We start from the raw sequence: 14,980 nt of genomic DNA on the forward strand, positions 1-14,980 counted from the left end.
ATGTACTTATACCTGAGTCCGTGGAGTTCAGCTCCTGGTTCTTCAGGCCCTCATGGACAGTCCTCGAGGATGGTATCCTGAATCAAGAAAACACAACAAAATAGTAAGATAATCCTTAAAGTCAATAAAGTATGAAGGTTAGTTTCCTTCAAATCTAAGAAAGCAAATGTGGCAGACGGCAAAGTCCATTAAAAAAAAAAGGTGTTTCCTCGATCATACTTTTTAAAAAGTGGTTGTTTTTAAAACTATGCACACAGTCTAAGGAGCCAACAGTTGACAGCCATGTGATACCGCATGTTCAGACAAACTTTCTTTCATTTATGTGAGCAACAATTATAGAATTCCTTTTGGGATTCTGAAAACACAAGGAGGCTATTCAGTTTTCTTAACTGTCAAAGAACAGAAACATTTTTAATATAGGGTCTGTTTTCTTTCATCAATCTCAAATTTAAAAACAAATTATATTATTTTTTTTAAATAAATTTTTATTAATGTTAATGGGATGACATTAATAAATCAGGGTACATATATTCAAAGAAAACATGTCTAGGTTATCTTGTCATTAAATTATGTTGCATACCCCTCGCCCAGAGTCAGATTGTCCTCCGTCATCCTCTATCTAGTTTTCTCTGTGCCCCTCCCCCTAACTCTCTCCCTCCCTCCCTCCTGCGTCCTCCCTCCCCCCACCCCTGGTAACCACCACACTCTTGTCCATGTCTCTTAGTCTTGTTTTTATGTTCCACCAATGTATGGAATCATGTAGTTCTTTTTTCTGATTTACTTATTTCACTCCGTATAATGTTATCAAGATCCCATCATTTTGCTGTAAATGATCTGATGTCATCATTTCTTATGGCTGAGTAGTATTCCATAGTGTATATGTGCCACATCTTCTTTATCCAGTCTTCTATTGAAGGGCTTTTTGGTTGTTTCCATGTCTTGACCACTGTGAACAGTGCTGCAATGAACATGGGGCTACATGTGTCTTTACGTATCAATGTTTCTGAGGTTTTGGGGATTGCTGGGTCATAAGGTAGTTCTATTTTCAGTTTTTTGAGGAACCACCATACTTTCCTCCATAATGGTTGTACTACTTTACAGTCCCACCAACAGTAGATGAGAGTTCCCTTTTCTCCGCAGCCTCTCCAACATTTGCTATTACCCGTCTTGTTGATAATAGCTAATCTAACAGGTGTGAGGTGGTATCTCATTGTAGTTTTGATTTGCATTTCTCTAATAACTAATGAAGCTGAGCATCTTTTCATGTATCTGTTGGCCACTTGTATTTCTTCTTGGGAGAAGTGTCTGTTCATGTCCTCTTCCCATTTTTTTATTGGATTGTAAAAACAAACTATATTATTAAAAAGAGAGCATTACTGTATTTGCAGCAATCACTGAAAAAGGGAAATTTATCCTTTTACAATACTTCCTGACTAAAATGTTGCATCAGTCTTGACAAACATGTCAAGGAAAAACCCAAAGGCAGAGTTTTGTCACTGGCTATCTAAGTTAGCTAGGAGAAAAAAAATCTGTGTCCTTTCCCTCTACTTCTATTGTCAAAGTTTTATTACTCACATAACCACAGAAGCAGCTATAAATTATACAGAATTTGCTATAACTAAATCGTGTCCCCTTAAAATCCATGTTGAAGCCCTAATCCCCAGTGTGACTGTATTAGAGATACGGCTTTTAGGAGGTAAAAAAAAAAGAAAAAAAAAGGCCAGGCTCTAAACCAGTAGAATTGGTGGCCTAGAAAAGAGAGAAATATCTTTCCTTTCCATCCTCACCTTGTGAGGACATAGTGAGGAGACAGCAGTTTGTAAGCTAGGAAGAGAGCCCTGACCAGGAACCAAATCAAGCTGGTACCTTGATCTCAGACTTCCCAGACTGCAGAACTGTGAAAAAATAAATTTGTTGCTTAAGCCAACCTGTCTGTAGCATTTTGTTATGGCAACTTAAGCAAACTAATACAAAATTGAAAATCCAATGTTTAAAATCACATGCATACACACAGAAACCCTTGTATTTTTAAGGCAACACTAACCAATAGCTTCTCAAAAGCTGTGTAGGAAGATATGCTATATAGGGTCTTCTGATGGGACACAAGGGCACTATTTTCATGTGCCTCTTTTAGACTTGTCTTCTAGCTCAAGTTTTTTTACACTGTGAACAAATAATACCATGATTTACATTGTTTGCTCTTCCTTAACAAATCCCAGCATTGAGACTCTATCTTCTCTTGTTTAAATGCCTTCCAGCTCTAAAGCGAAAGAAAACTCAATTTGTGGAACATCTTGAGAACAGATTTTACCCTTCTGTATATAATGCCATTTTAGAAAATGCATATATTGTAAAGAAAAGTATGCAAACTATCAAAAGTTGAATTAAAGGACTGTGCTTTCATCGGAGAAAATAACATACAAGGAGATATACGTACTTTTAGTTATTTCTTTTAATAGGTATTCTAACTTTCAAATGTTAACTGTTCAAATATACAATTATATTACTTACTGTTTTTCAGGCTGAACCACGGCAATTTTCCTCTGTTTGTGTACTGTAAGAAGAAAACAAAAATGTGTATGTCAAGAAAAATTAAAAAAAAAAACAGAGGAAAACATATATGTATTAAGGTAACATTAGCATATTTTAAACCTGGTTATATGTATATTTAAGTAGCAAGTACTACAAGTACTATAAGTACTGGTAAGTGCTGATATGTCTGACTATCTAGACTAATGCACATTTTTGGGTCTTTAAACAAAGACTAAAAATAATATTTTCAAGGTTCCCTAGGTCAATCAATTCTTATGAATATTTTCTGAGCAGGAATAGATACTAAAAAAAAACCCCAAACTGATTTTCACAAGGGTGCCAAAACATTCAATAGGGAAAATAGTCTTTTCAACAAATGGTGCTGGGAAAACTGAATATCCACATTAATGAAGTTGGACGTTTACCTTACACCACATAGTAACTTAAAATGGATCAAAGACCTAAACGTCATAGGTAAAAATTATAACACTCTTAGAAGAAAAAATAAGGGAAAATCTTCATGACATTGGATTTGGCAATGATATCTTGGTTATGACACCAGAAGCACAGGCAACAAAAAAAATAAATTGCACTACATCAAAATTAAAAAACTTTTGTGTATCAAAGGACATTATTAAGAGAGGTAAAGGCAACCCACAGAATGGGAGAAAATACTTGCAAATTATATCTGATAAGGGATATCTAGAATACATAACAAAACCCCACAACTTGGCAACAAAAAATCCCAATTACAAAATGGGCAAATGTCTTTTTCCAAAGAAGATAGAGTAATTGGTCAATAAGCACATGAAAAGATGTTCCACATAACTAGTCATTAGGAGATGCAAATCAAGACCATAGTTAAAATAATACTCCACACCCACCAGTATGGCTATATAAAAAACAAACAAAAAACCCAGATAATAAGTGTTGGAGAAGACGAGGACAGGGACAGTTAGAACGTGGAACCCTCACAAACTGCTGGTAGGTATTGAAATGGCGTGACTGCTCTGGAAACCAGACTGGCAATGATAATCAATTTACTACAGGCTGATATAAATAAGAGTTGTTTCTATGGCATCTCATCATCGTCACAAAAAAAATGATGTTGAACCAAACAATGCTATTCGAGGACCTGCTGTACTTTATATATATATTGAGGACCTGCTGTACTTTATATATATATATGTATAGAACAAAGGTAACTGGCTCTCATGGACAGCTGCAAAAAGACCAAAATGGGTAATGAATATACAAGGTGACCCTTGTTAGGGAACAGCAAATAAGCAACTAGAACTATCCGCAGTATCATTCACATGGTTGACAAATAAACTCCATGAAATAATTATGAAACAAAGGCAAAAGTGAAATTTCTACTCAACGAGAACATTAGTTGTATCAATACTTAGAGACAAGCCAGAAGACAGATCAGCGAATTCAAATCAGAAAGTGACCTAGGCAGGTAGCTCAGCAGGGGTTAAAAATACCTGAAAGTCTATCAATACTTTCCTCGATATCAAGTATCAAGTGCATATATATATATATATATATATATATTTTTTTTTTTTTTTTTTTTTTTTTTTTTTGTATTTTTCTTTAGTTGGAAATGGGGAGGCAGTCAGACTCCCGCATGTGCCCAACTGGGATCCACCTGGCATGCCCACCAGGGGGCGATGCTCTGCCCATCCGGGGTGTCGCTCTGTTGTGACCAGAGCCATTCTAGCGCCTGAGGCAGAGGCCACAGAGCCATCCTCAGCGCCGGGGCCAACTTTGCTCCAATGGAGCCTCGGCTGCAGGAGGAGAAGAGAGAGATAGAGAGGAAGGAGAGGGGGTGGAGAAGCAGATGGGCGCTTCTCCTGTGTGCGCTGGCCGGGAATCGAACCCGGGACTCCTGCATGCCAGGCTGATGCTCTACCACTGAGCCAATCGGCCAGGGCCTGTACTTTATTTAAAAAAAAGATTTTATTTATTGATTTTAGAAAGAGAGAATGGGGAGTGGGAAGGAGCAGAAAGCATCAACCATAGTTGCTGCTTCTTGTATGTGACTTGACCAGGCAAGCCCAGCGTTTTCAACCTGCAACCTCAGCATTCCAGGTTGACACTTTATCTACTGTGCCACCACAGGTCAGTCTAGGACCTTAAAAGAGCAAAGTTTATGTTATATAAATGATATCTCAATAAAGTTGTTCTTACAAAGGGGGGGGTGATTACTTATTAACATCAGGTTATAAAAATACTTTGGTTTCCATTTTTAACCTTTCTGACTCTTTCACTTGCTGGCTGATGGAAGTCAACCACCATGCTGTGAGCTCCCCTAGAAAGAGTCCCACATGGCAAGAAACTGAGGGAAACCTCCAGCCAAGAGCCAGCAAGGAACTGAGGCCCTCAGTCCAGCAGTCCACAAGGAAATGTACTTTTGCCAAAAACCCTCTATGTAAATTTGGGAGGAGACCCTCCCTTGGTTGAGCCTTGAGATGCCGAGTGCCCTGGCTGCCACCTGGATGGCAGCCTGTGAGAGGCAGGACCAGGGGACCCAGCTAAATTGTGCCCAGATTCCTGAGCCACAGAAACTGTAAGATAGTAAATGTTTGCTGCAATAATTAATTTCCTATGCAGTAACATATAACCAGAACATCATTTTATTTTTCTCTGAAATACCTAGATTCATCCTAATTGGTAGCAGCCACACAACAAATTATTTAACAACCAACCCTTTGGCCCAGAAATAGACAGGTACCTCGTGCTCGACAAGGAGTGCTGAGAGGATGGCCGTTGCTTTCACACCAGCCCAAAGGAAATATATCCATGGATTCCACACTCACTATACATTCAGGGATGGGCTTCTTAGAACCTGTTTGGATTTAAAAAAAAAATTTTTATACCACTAAATGCCCTTCTTCATAAACTACTTCCTAGACAATCAGTGTTCTACAGCAAAGTCTCTTGAACAAGTTCTTTTTACACAGAAGTCATATTTTTTTCACATATGACAAACATTAAGAACAAAGGTAAATGGCTCTCATGGACAGCTGCAAAAAGACCAAAATGGGTAATGAATATACAGGGTGACCCTTGTTAGGGAACAGCAAATAAGCAACTAGAACTATCCGCAGTATCATTCACATGGTTGACAAACTCCATGAAATAATTATGAAACAAAGGCAAAAGTGAAATTTCTACTCAACGAGAACATTAGTTGTATCAATACTTAGAGACAAGCCAGAAGACAGATCAGCGAATTCAAATCAGAAAGTGACCTAGGCAGGTAGCTCAGCAGGGGTTAAAAATACCTGAAAGCCTATCAATACTGTCCTCAATATCAAGTATCAAATGCCAATTCTACAAACTGGAAGCAGAAGGTACCGGGTGACTAGTTAGAAGCTGAACAGAAATGAAACCCAGGCATTGAGGTGCCTCGTCTGCAGTGACGTATACAGTAACTGCAGCACTGAGTACTCACCCAGCACTTCTGCCCACAAACCTGTCCAACGGTTGAATATTATTAGTTTTAGTGTAATACATTTTTTAAATTTTACATATTTTTTGCTTCTAATGGATGGGGACAACCAAAATATCTCTTGAATAAGCTAGTTATTAATGTTCATGCTCATATATTTTGGTCAGATCAAAATATATCCTAAATATATCCTATTTGACTTATACTTTCCCCTTCAAGAAAATAGGGGACTCTGTAGTAAAGGCTTTTTATTCACATTCATTTCCTAAAATTTGAAAGTCAAGAGCAAGAAATTTTTAGCTTAGAATCATGCATTATAAATTAGAAGTCCCTGAAAAAGATCCCTTTTTAGCTAATCAATTAAGTTTGACCAACTATGTTATAGGGTGAACGGACAAGGCAAAGAAGAGTGGCCATGGAAGGGTTCTCAGGGGCACAGGCACTCACCCTCCAGCTGGAGCCACAGGTAGGAGCCTCGCACTGCAGTAATGGTGGCAACGCACACTTCCTCAGGGAGAAGAGGGTTCACCGCCTCAAGCTTCATGTTCTCCTTAAATTCATGCTCAGAAGTTGACTAGAAAATAAATGAATCAATCCAAAATATACTCGGTATTAATTCCTGCTAATCTGCGAGGCCTTTTCAAGTGATATTTAACCCTAGAGTAATACTTTAAGGCTACATATTTATTTTATTTTGTTTCTTAATGAAGTAAAGGGAAAATGTCTGTCCTCTCAGTGTTATAGGCAGTCTCTAAAGTCATATATACCTGCATTACTGCTACCTGTGTGACCCTGATCAAGCTACAAAAACTGTTCTTGCTTCAGTTTCCTCATATGTCAGATGACACTGAGAACAACTATCTCACTGGGTCATTCTTTATGAGGTTTCTATAAAATAAAGTACATAAGGCTCTGTGCCCTGAACCAAATGGCTCCTCACCACTGTTGGTTCGCTGTCCCTCCCATAAAGGGCCCCATCGTACAATAAACTGCCTGGTTCCTACTGCTATGAATATCAAGAAAGGCAATCAGGATAAATAATGCTTATAAAAAAGTTAAAAGGATCATTTCAAATATGTTTTAAAAATTTGTAAATAGGTCAAAACGAAGAACTGAACTTCTGTATTTGATTGCTCTCTCTGCCTTCTGACAACTAACTAAAACTAAATTGCTTTTTGTTTAAAGACTAATAAGCCTACGAGGATAAACAGGAGAAAACAACATTTTATAAGCTAAAATTTAGAATAGTGCCCAGAGTAATTATTAGTAGATTAAAGAAATGTAAATCTTAGCTGAGAGAGAAGAAAGTTAAGAACTGACAGCACCAGGTACCAGGCGACTAGAGGTGGAAGAGAAAGAGATAAAATAAAAAGATTTGTTGAAATTTAGGTCATGCTATTGGCTCCTTCACTCCACACTCAGGGCATGTCCCTTCCTATCTCCCCTATAGATGATGAGATTTATCCTCCAGAGAGGGTAACACGTAAGATCCCCAGGCAAGAGACACAGGAACTGTTGAAGGCATGCATGCAGTGCCCCAAACAGGGTTTTGCATATGGAATGTGAGAGATCCAGCCCCTGCCTCTACTCTCTGTACAAGGAACTAGAAGAAACTTCTTATAGTAACATAATAAACCCAAGAAGAAACACGTAAAAATATAATTAAGTGTCCCCAACAAATGACCAGCCAGATTCCACCCTATAGGAAAGTTCAAGATTGACCAGCCCCACCAACATACTCAGAACTATTAATCAGCTTTATCTTTTAGTTCCCCATTCTTTTTTTAAAAAAATTATTTATTTCAGAGGGAGTAACAGAAAGTAGCAATTTTTTCTTCCACTTATTTATGCATTCATTCGGTGATTCTTTTTTTTAGAGACAGAGAGAGGAAGGGAGAGAGACAGAGAGAGGGAAGCATTCATTTGTTGTTCCACTAAGTTGTGTGTTCACTGGTTGCTTCCTGTTTGTGCCCTGACCGGGGGATCCAACCTACAACCTTGGTGTAATGGAAGGATGCTCCAACCAACTGAGCTGCCTGGCCAGGGCTAGTGCCTGACTCTCCCTCCACAATTCTTAAATATAAGCAACCAACCAAGAATTACTGGACAGCTAAATATATGAAAGCTAGAGACCAAAACAGACAAAGCAAGCAATGTGAAAAAAAAGATTATACAAGACAAAAACTTCCAGAAAGGCAGGAATAATTAACATCCTCTCAGTGATAAAACTATCACATCCTAAAACAAGAATAATATGCTATTAAAACCAAATATTCAGAACAGAAATAGTTCTAGATGTCAAAACTGTAATATTAAAAATTAAAAACTCTCCTGACCAGGTAGTGGCACAGTGGATAGAGTGTCAGACTGGGATGCAGAGGACCCAGGTTCGAAACCCCGAGGTCGCAGGCTTGAGCGCAGGCTCATCAGGCCTCAGCATGGGCTCACCAGCTTGAGCATGGGGTCACTGGCTTGAGCATAGGATCATAGACATGACCCCATGCTCATTGGCTTGAGCCCCAAGGTCTCTGGCTTGAAGCCCAAGATCGCTGGCTTTAGCAAGAGGTCCCTCACACTGCTGTAGCCTCCCCCCATTAAGGCACATAAGAGAATGCAATCAATGAACTAAGGAGCTGCAATGAAGAACTGATGCTTCTCATCTCTCCTCCTTCCTGTCTGTCCCTACCTGTCTCTTTCTCTGTCCATGTCAAAAAATAAAATAAAATAAAAATTAAAACTCAAAAGAAGGGCTGAAAGATAAAATTTAGGAAATCTTCCATCAAGAAAAGCAAAAAGAGGCCCTGGCCGGTTGGCTCAGCGGTAGAGCATCGGCCCAGCATGTGGAAATCCTGGTTTCAATTCCCAGCCAGGGCACACAGGAGAAGTGCCCATGCCCTTCCCCCTCTCCTTTCTCTCTCTCTCTTCCTTTTCTGCAGCCAAGGCTCCATTGGATCCAAGTTGGCCCGGGTGCTGAGGACGGTTCCACGGCCTCCACCTCAAGTGCTAGAATGTTTCCAATTGCAGCGGAACAATGCCCCAGAGGGGCCAAGCACCGCCCCCTAGTGGGCATGCCTGGTGGATCCTGGTCAGGCGCATGTAGGAGTCTGTCTGTCTCCCCCCCACCCACCCTTTCTCACTTCGGAAAAATACAACAACAACAACAAAGAAAAGCAAAAAGACTAACAAACAGAAGGAAAAAGTAAGAAAAGTAGAGGTCTCATCTGGAAGCCCAACACACAAATAAAAAAATAAATTCTAGAAAAAGACAAGAGAGAAATGGAAGAAAATCAGAGGAAATTCAAGAGACCCTCCCAGCACAGAGAGGTATGAATGTTCAATGAGAACATGCTCATTGAAAACCTAGCATGTGGATGAAGACAGGCCATACTATGACCCATCACTGAGAAATGTGGTAACAGAGATTTTGTCATCTTCCCGGGAGGAAGAGGCAGGTTGTATACGAAAGATCAAGACTAAGAATGGCTTTCAACCTCTCTGGAAGATAGAAAGAGCAACACTGGAAGGTAGAAAACAACTGAATAATGTTTTCAAAACTCTCAAGTAAAATCACTTCTGACCTAAATTGTTTGATTTATCCAAACAATCAAGTTAGTAGAATGAAGACATTTTCAAATATGCAAAGCCTTAAAAAAATGTGCCTCCTTTGCATCCCATTTCAGGAAGCTGCTGAGAGCCGGGGCTCTATCAGAGTAAACCAAGAAAGAAACAGGAGGCTGTAAGATACACAAAACAGATAGGGGAGGGTCAATTCCTTGGGTGGCAATGAAGGGCAGTTTCTACATTAAAACTATTCAGCAGGCCTAGAGAGCAACCCATCTAGGGTGAGAGCATGGAGGTTGCTAAGAGGGATGTCTCTAAGAGAAATACTAGATGATAGATATCCTACATCAGGGTATCAGAGTGGCCAGGGATGTGAGAAAAAGAAAACACAGCTAGAGAATATATTGTATTTTAACCCCTCTACCCTAAAACAACAAGAAAACCCTGTAACTAGAAAGAAAATAACACAGGTCTAGATGGATCAAAGAGAATTCAGGGAAATAGTACAAGGCAGCTATGTGAGTGTTTAGCTCCAAACATGGGACTATATGACCCAGACACAGGGGCACTGGTGCCTGTGCTCTGCACAGTCATCTCACTCGGGGCCCTTTCCAGGTGGATGAAGCCAAAGCAACAGGTGCTAATGCAGAACTTTAGACACCTGCAGAAGTGATTAGCTGCATGAGAATTCTGCATTCACACTGTTTCAAAGTATCAAAGTTGTCATTCTACTGGAAAAAAAAATCATAGGATTTATGTTAGGTATAGTTTATGCAAGAAAAGACTCCAGACACTAGTTGACAATCTATACTCAAAGGAAAAACCTTACCAAAATGTTAACAAATGAATGCATATTTATATCTCTTGAATTAAAGTAGATTGTTTCATCAGAAAGATGATTCCCTGATTTATTTGACTTTCAATTAACCCACTAATTATCTGTCTGACAGAGTCAGATAAGGGAACTTCTGCATATATTATCCATGTCTCTCCCATCTTTCAAACAAATTGTTTTATAAAGAGGGGAATGACAGATTTCCTAATGTGGTTGCCTTTGTGGATTATGAAAGGCCATTGGAAGAAGTGGGAAAAACCAGCAATAAAACAAAAAAAAATTAAGCAATAAAAAACAAGGACAAATTAAAAAGGAAGCAATCATAAAATATTGCAGCACTCAGTTATAAATAATACCTAATGTACATGATAATGTAAATACTCAATTCAGATTTAACCAAAAATTGCAATATAACTATAATGGAAAGAAGAGGTAGAGGTAAGACAGGGGAGAAAGGTTATGTAAAATACATAGCTAAATGCTTATTTACTATAATGCAGAACCAATAGACATGTTTAAAATTAATGATTCAATACAGAGCAGCATTATTATCTTGAATACTTCTGGGCAGGCAAACTATGGAAAGGGATAGGAAAAGGAACTACTGTTTTTCTTTTTCTTCTTTATTCATTTTAGAGAGAGAGGAAGAGGGAGAGAGAGACAGGAACATTAATCTGTTTGAGCTCTGTGCTTTAGAGCAAAGTTCTAACCAACCAAGCTATCTGGCCCAGGCATGAACTATTGTTTTATGTTCTAATCTAAGCTCTTTACCGCAGGTTGGCTTTGTAAGCCATGTGCATGGTTTTATTTTGATAAATAATTTATTATTATATTAATAATATAATTATTTTATAGACTATTTAAAAATAGGTTTAACAATTTTTTTCACTTAATATTTTTTCATATTATTGAACCATCAAAGATAATTATGAACCAAAATTTTAAATTCACATTTCAGCCAATAAAAAATAAGCCTCATTAAATACTATTAAATTAACAAATTAACTTCTGCAGTGAATGGATTCTTCCTTGGACCATTTTATTACAATCAACAGATGCTTATTCAAGTTAAGTGACAGGACTGAACTTCAGAGTAATAATCATAAAAAGCACAGAAGCAGCCTGGAAGCAGTGGCTAAGAGGGGTCGGGCTTCTCACCGGAGGGAAGCACCTCTGGGGAGCAGCTTCAGCACCGCACTGTTTGAGGTAGTCGGCCCAATCGAAGTCCTGGCCTGGGAAGCCTAGGCAGAGAGAGACAGCACAGCAATGATTCACACCACACAGGACCGCCTGGCTTTACAGCTCTACCCAGTGGCCACTCACAATATCTAATTTTGCTAATTTGGGGACTGTGATCATTTTAGAGAAAGGGAAAAACACCTTATAAATCCAAAGCATTCACAGTTTTATAAAAAAGAGTAAATGTGGTCAACTATATAACAATACAGTTCTTTGGATAAATTTCAAAACTCTTGTTTCAAATTAGGCATTTATTTTGAGCACTATTTTTGTAAAATTGATTTGAGAGAGAGAGAGACAGACAGACAGACAGACAGACAGAAACATCAATCTATTCTTGCATGTGCCCTGACTGGGGATCAAACTGGCAACCTCTGAATATTGGGAAGATACTCTAACCAACCAAGCTATTTAGTCAGGGCTTTGGGCACTATTTTATATGATTAGTTACTGCCAATTTACCAAAAAATTTAAGACAGCTATAACTGGATTTAACTTGTACCAGTAAATCCAATCTTGTTATCAGTTCTACTATCACTTAGGCCAGTGGTAGTCAACCTGGTCCCTACCCCCCACTAGTGGGCGTGCCAGCTTTCATGGTGGGCAGTAGCGGAGCAACCAAAGTATAAATAAAAATATAGATTTAACTATAGTATATTGTTTTATAAAGATTTATTTTTCCAAAATTAGCAAAAATCCGACATAAAGTACTTGGTAAGTAATTATTATTATATGCTTTAACTTGCTGTAACTCTGCTTTATCAATTTTATAAAGTAAAGTTACTTCCCTACTTTATAAATCACCATTACTATGGAACTGGTGGGTGGTTAGAAAGTTTTACTACTAACAGAGATACAACAGTGGGTGGTAAGTATAAAAAGGTTGACTACCCCTGACTTAGGCGCTAAAGGAAGAGAGAGCAGTACTATTTAATCAGTAGACTTTTTTTCCCCTTTTCTAAAGCCATTTCCTTAAACATATCTTATGAATACAACCCTCTTGGCACTGGTTTTCAGATTCATGTCCTACAGAATCTCAATGCTCTTATAACTTGAATCATAAATTCATTTCAGAAAAAAATAGACCTTAACTCCCCACTTAAGTCTACCATGCTTTCTGAAAGAAGTCTCTGCATCTGTGTGCGAGAACCTGGACTGGGCCACTGTGTCTGAGCTGCTCTCTGCCCTGAGCTTAATATCTTAATATCTCACAGGCACAAAGCAGGCCACTCAAGACTATGCTATCCTGTAGCCAAACGGCTCCTGCAATCATGTCTTCTTTCCAAATGAGATTGGCATCAAACTCTCCCTCTGCCTCCACCTCAGTTCCTCACAGTAAATTACCTGCCATTTCCAATTATATATTCTAATACTTTTCTTCTATTTATAAAGACAGTTGAGTTGTCCATAATAATGCTGAAAGCTCCAACAGTTTTAATAATTGATTTTTCTTTTCACATAAAGGCAGCAGGCAGGATGAAGAACTTGGGATGTCCAGAGCCTTTTTGCAAAACAAGAACTTCCTCTTATACATGAGTCCCTCACCCCATCACCACCCAGAAGGCACTACCACTCTCTGTTCACTGATGAAGGAGAACCTGGGAAGCTCCGTTACTGTTTTCCTCACTTGCTCCTTGAAGGAAATGTGTTTAGGTCACGTCTTTCTCCACAGTGACAAGCCCAATGCCTGGTTTGTAGCAAACATTCCACAATTGTTATCAATTCTACTATGACTTAGGCGCTAAAGGAAGAGACAGCAGTTTCAGATGAATGAAAGCTGAATGGAAGGCAAAGGTTCTAAGTTTATGACTCCTGCTAACACACAGAGCACTTTCAGCCCCATGTTCCAGCAGTCAACATTTAGAGTAAAGCCATGCTTTACCAAAGCCTACGAAAAAGGATATACTGTATACTGCCAATCTGGTTTGCTGATATAAAAATCAGATAATGTCTGACAGTTCCAGATACTCCAAGTTAAAAAATATTTAATATTTCTTTCAAGCTCAACTAAGTCATATTGATGAGCTTTGATTAAAGAGTCAAAGATCGTATTTTGCAACATTGCAAACACCAATGTCTGAGCTGCTACTTTCCTACCTACAGCCTCTCTACACCCTACTCTTGATCATAAACCTTTCTCTGGAATCTGAAGAGTCTCCTTCAAAAATGAAGTCCAGAAACCTAAAAATCACCAATAATCTACCTCCCAGCTCGAGCTCTAATGTCTCTTCTCGTAAGTCAGTCCCAGCTTCCACTACACATCCTATTCCAAGGCCTCTCTGACCCCAACAGAAACAAGATGGAAGGAACGAAGGAACCCGCATGGAACACCAATTGTCATGAAGACGCATTTGTCAAGGTAGGAGGACAGAACATGCTTAATAGTTTAACTTAATTTATAACTTTTAAATATGAAAATATATGGGATCTAGGCCTTCATTTTTACTTCTCTTAGGCTCACAACTGTTAAGGATAGGCTGGGACATGAAAAGAGAGAAGAACAGACAATCCAGGTAATGCCATCTGATGAATCTCATTTCAGGGGAAATTCCCGATAAACAATTCAGAACAGAACAAATTAATACCAGGAGGGGGGATGATGTGTAAACCATTCTTCAGACTCCACTGAACAGGGAAAATACCAGGACTGTCGACATGACACACAAAAGATCGCCTTGCATGATTCTCTGGTCGCAAATCATCCATTTCCACCAGAAAGTACTTCTCATCAAAAACCTGTACGTACAATTTAATTGATAAAATAGATGAATGGTTTTATGTGTATGTACACACACATACACACACACACACACACACACACGTCATTTCTTTGGCATAGCTGAACATGCTACCAAAGTTCATAGCTACAGTGGTTATTAATAATAATATACACTCAATAAATGTTATCTCTGTGTCAGGTACTATTTTAATTTAATGCTTTTCATGTATTAATTCAGTTTTAATCTTTCTAACAACCTAATGAGGTAGACACCATTATCAATCCCATTTTGCAGATAAACTAAGTTTAAAAAGAGGTTAACTTGCCCCATGTTACACAGCCAAGAACAAGCAGAACCTGGATTCAAATCCAAGTATTATGGTTCCAAACAAAATTTAGTTTAGGTTTAGTGTGCAGTCAACTACACAATATATTAGATTTCCAGTCCCTAGCCTAGTTTGATGCCAGAGCGGTCTGTTGAGCCTCTGCTGGCTTCTGCCACTCTACAGCCCTCAAACGCCAGTTAGAGCCTCTGACCCATTACAGGTTCAGAATCCCTCCGTGCTCTAAGAATACTCTTCCAAGGCAAGGAAACTTTAAATCTCAACAGGTTGGCTGATTCAGCATCAAAGCAACG

General features: G+C 38.8%; 1 protein-coding gene across 3 annotated transcripts in view; it reads right to left on the bottom strand.

Annotated features, from left to right (window-relative positions):
• The window catches only part of SFMBT1 (Scm like with four mbt domains 1), a 201,930-nt gene that overhangs the window by 19,873 nt on the left and 167,077 nt on the right, over positions 1–14,980 (bottom strand). For all 3 annotated transcript variants that reach the window (XM_066350444.1, XM_066350445.1, XM_066350443.1), the window contains 6 exons: positions 14,210–14,360; positions 11,544–11,626; positions 6,437–6,563; positions 5,270–5,383; positions 2,512–2,554; positions 13–77 (listed from right to left, as the gene is read on the bottom strand). In XM_066350444.1, the coding sequence (XP_066206541.1) occupies positions 13–77; positions 2,512–2,554; positions 5,270–5,383; positions 6,437–6,563; positions 11,544–11,626; positions 14,210–14,360 (583 nt within the window). The remainder of the gene's footprint in view (positions 1–12; positions 78–2,511; positions 2,555–5,269; positions 5,384–6,436; positions 6,564–11,543; positions 11,627–14,209; positions 14,361–14,980) is intronic.

The sequence above is a fragment of the Saccopteryx leptura genome, chromosome 10, assembly GCF_036850995.1.
Source record: "Saccopteryx leptura isolate mSacLep1 chromosome 10, mSacLep1_pri_phased_curated, whole genome shotgun sequence".
Classification (NCBI taxonomy): domain Eukaryota; kingdom Metazoa; phylum Chordata; class Mammalia; order Chiroptera; family Emballonuridae; genus Saccopteryx; species Saccopteryx leptura.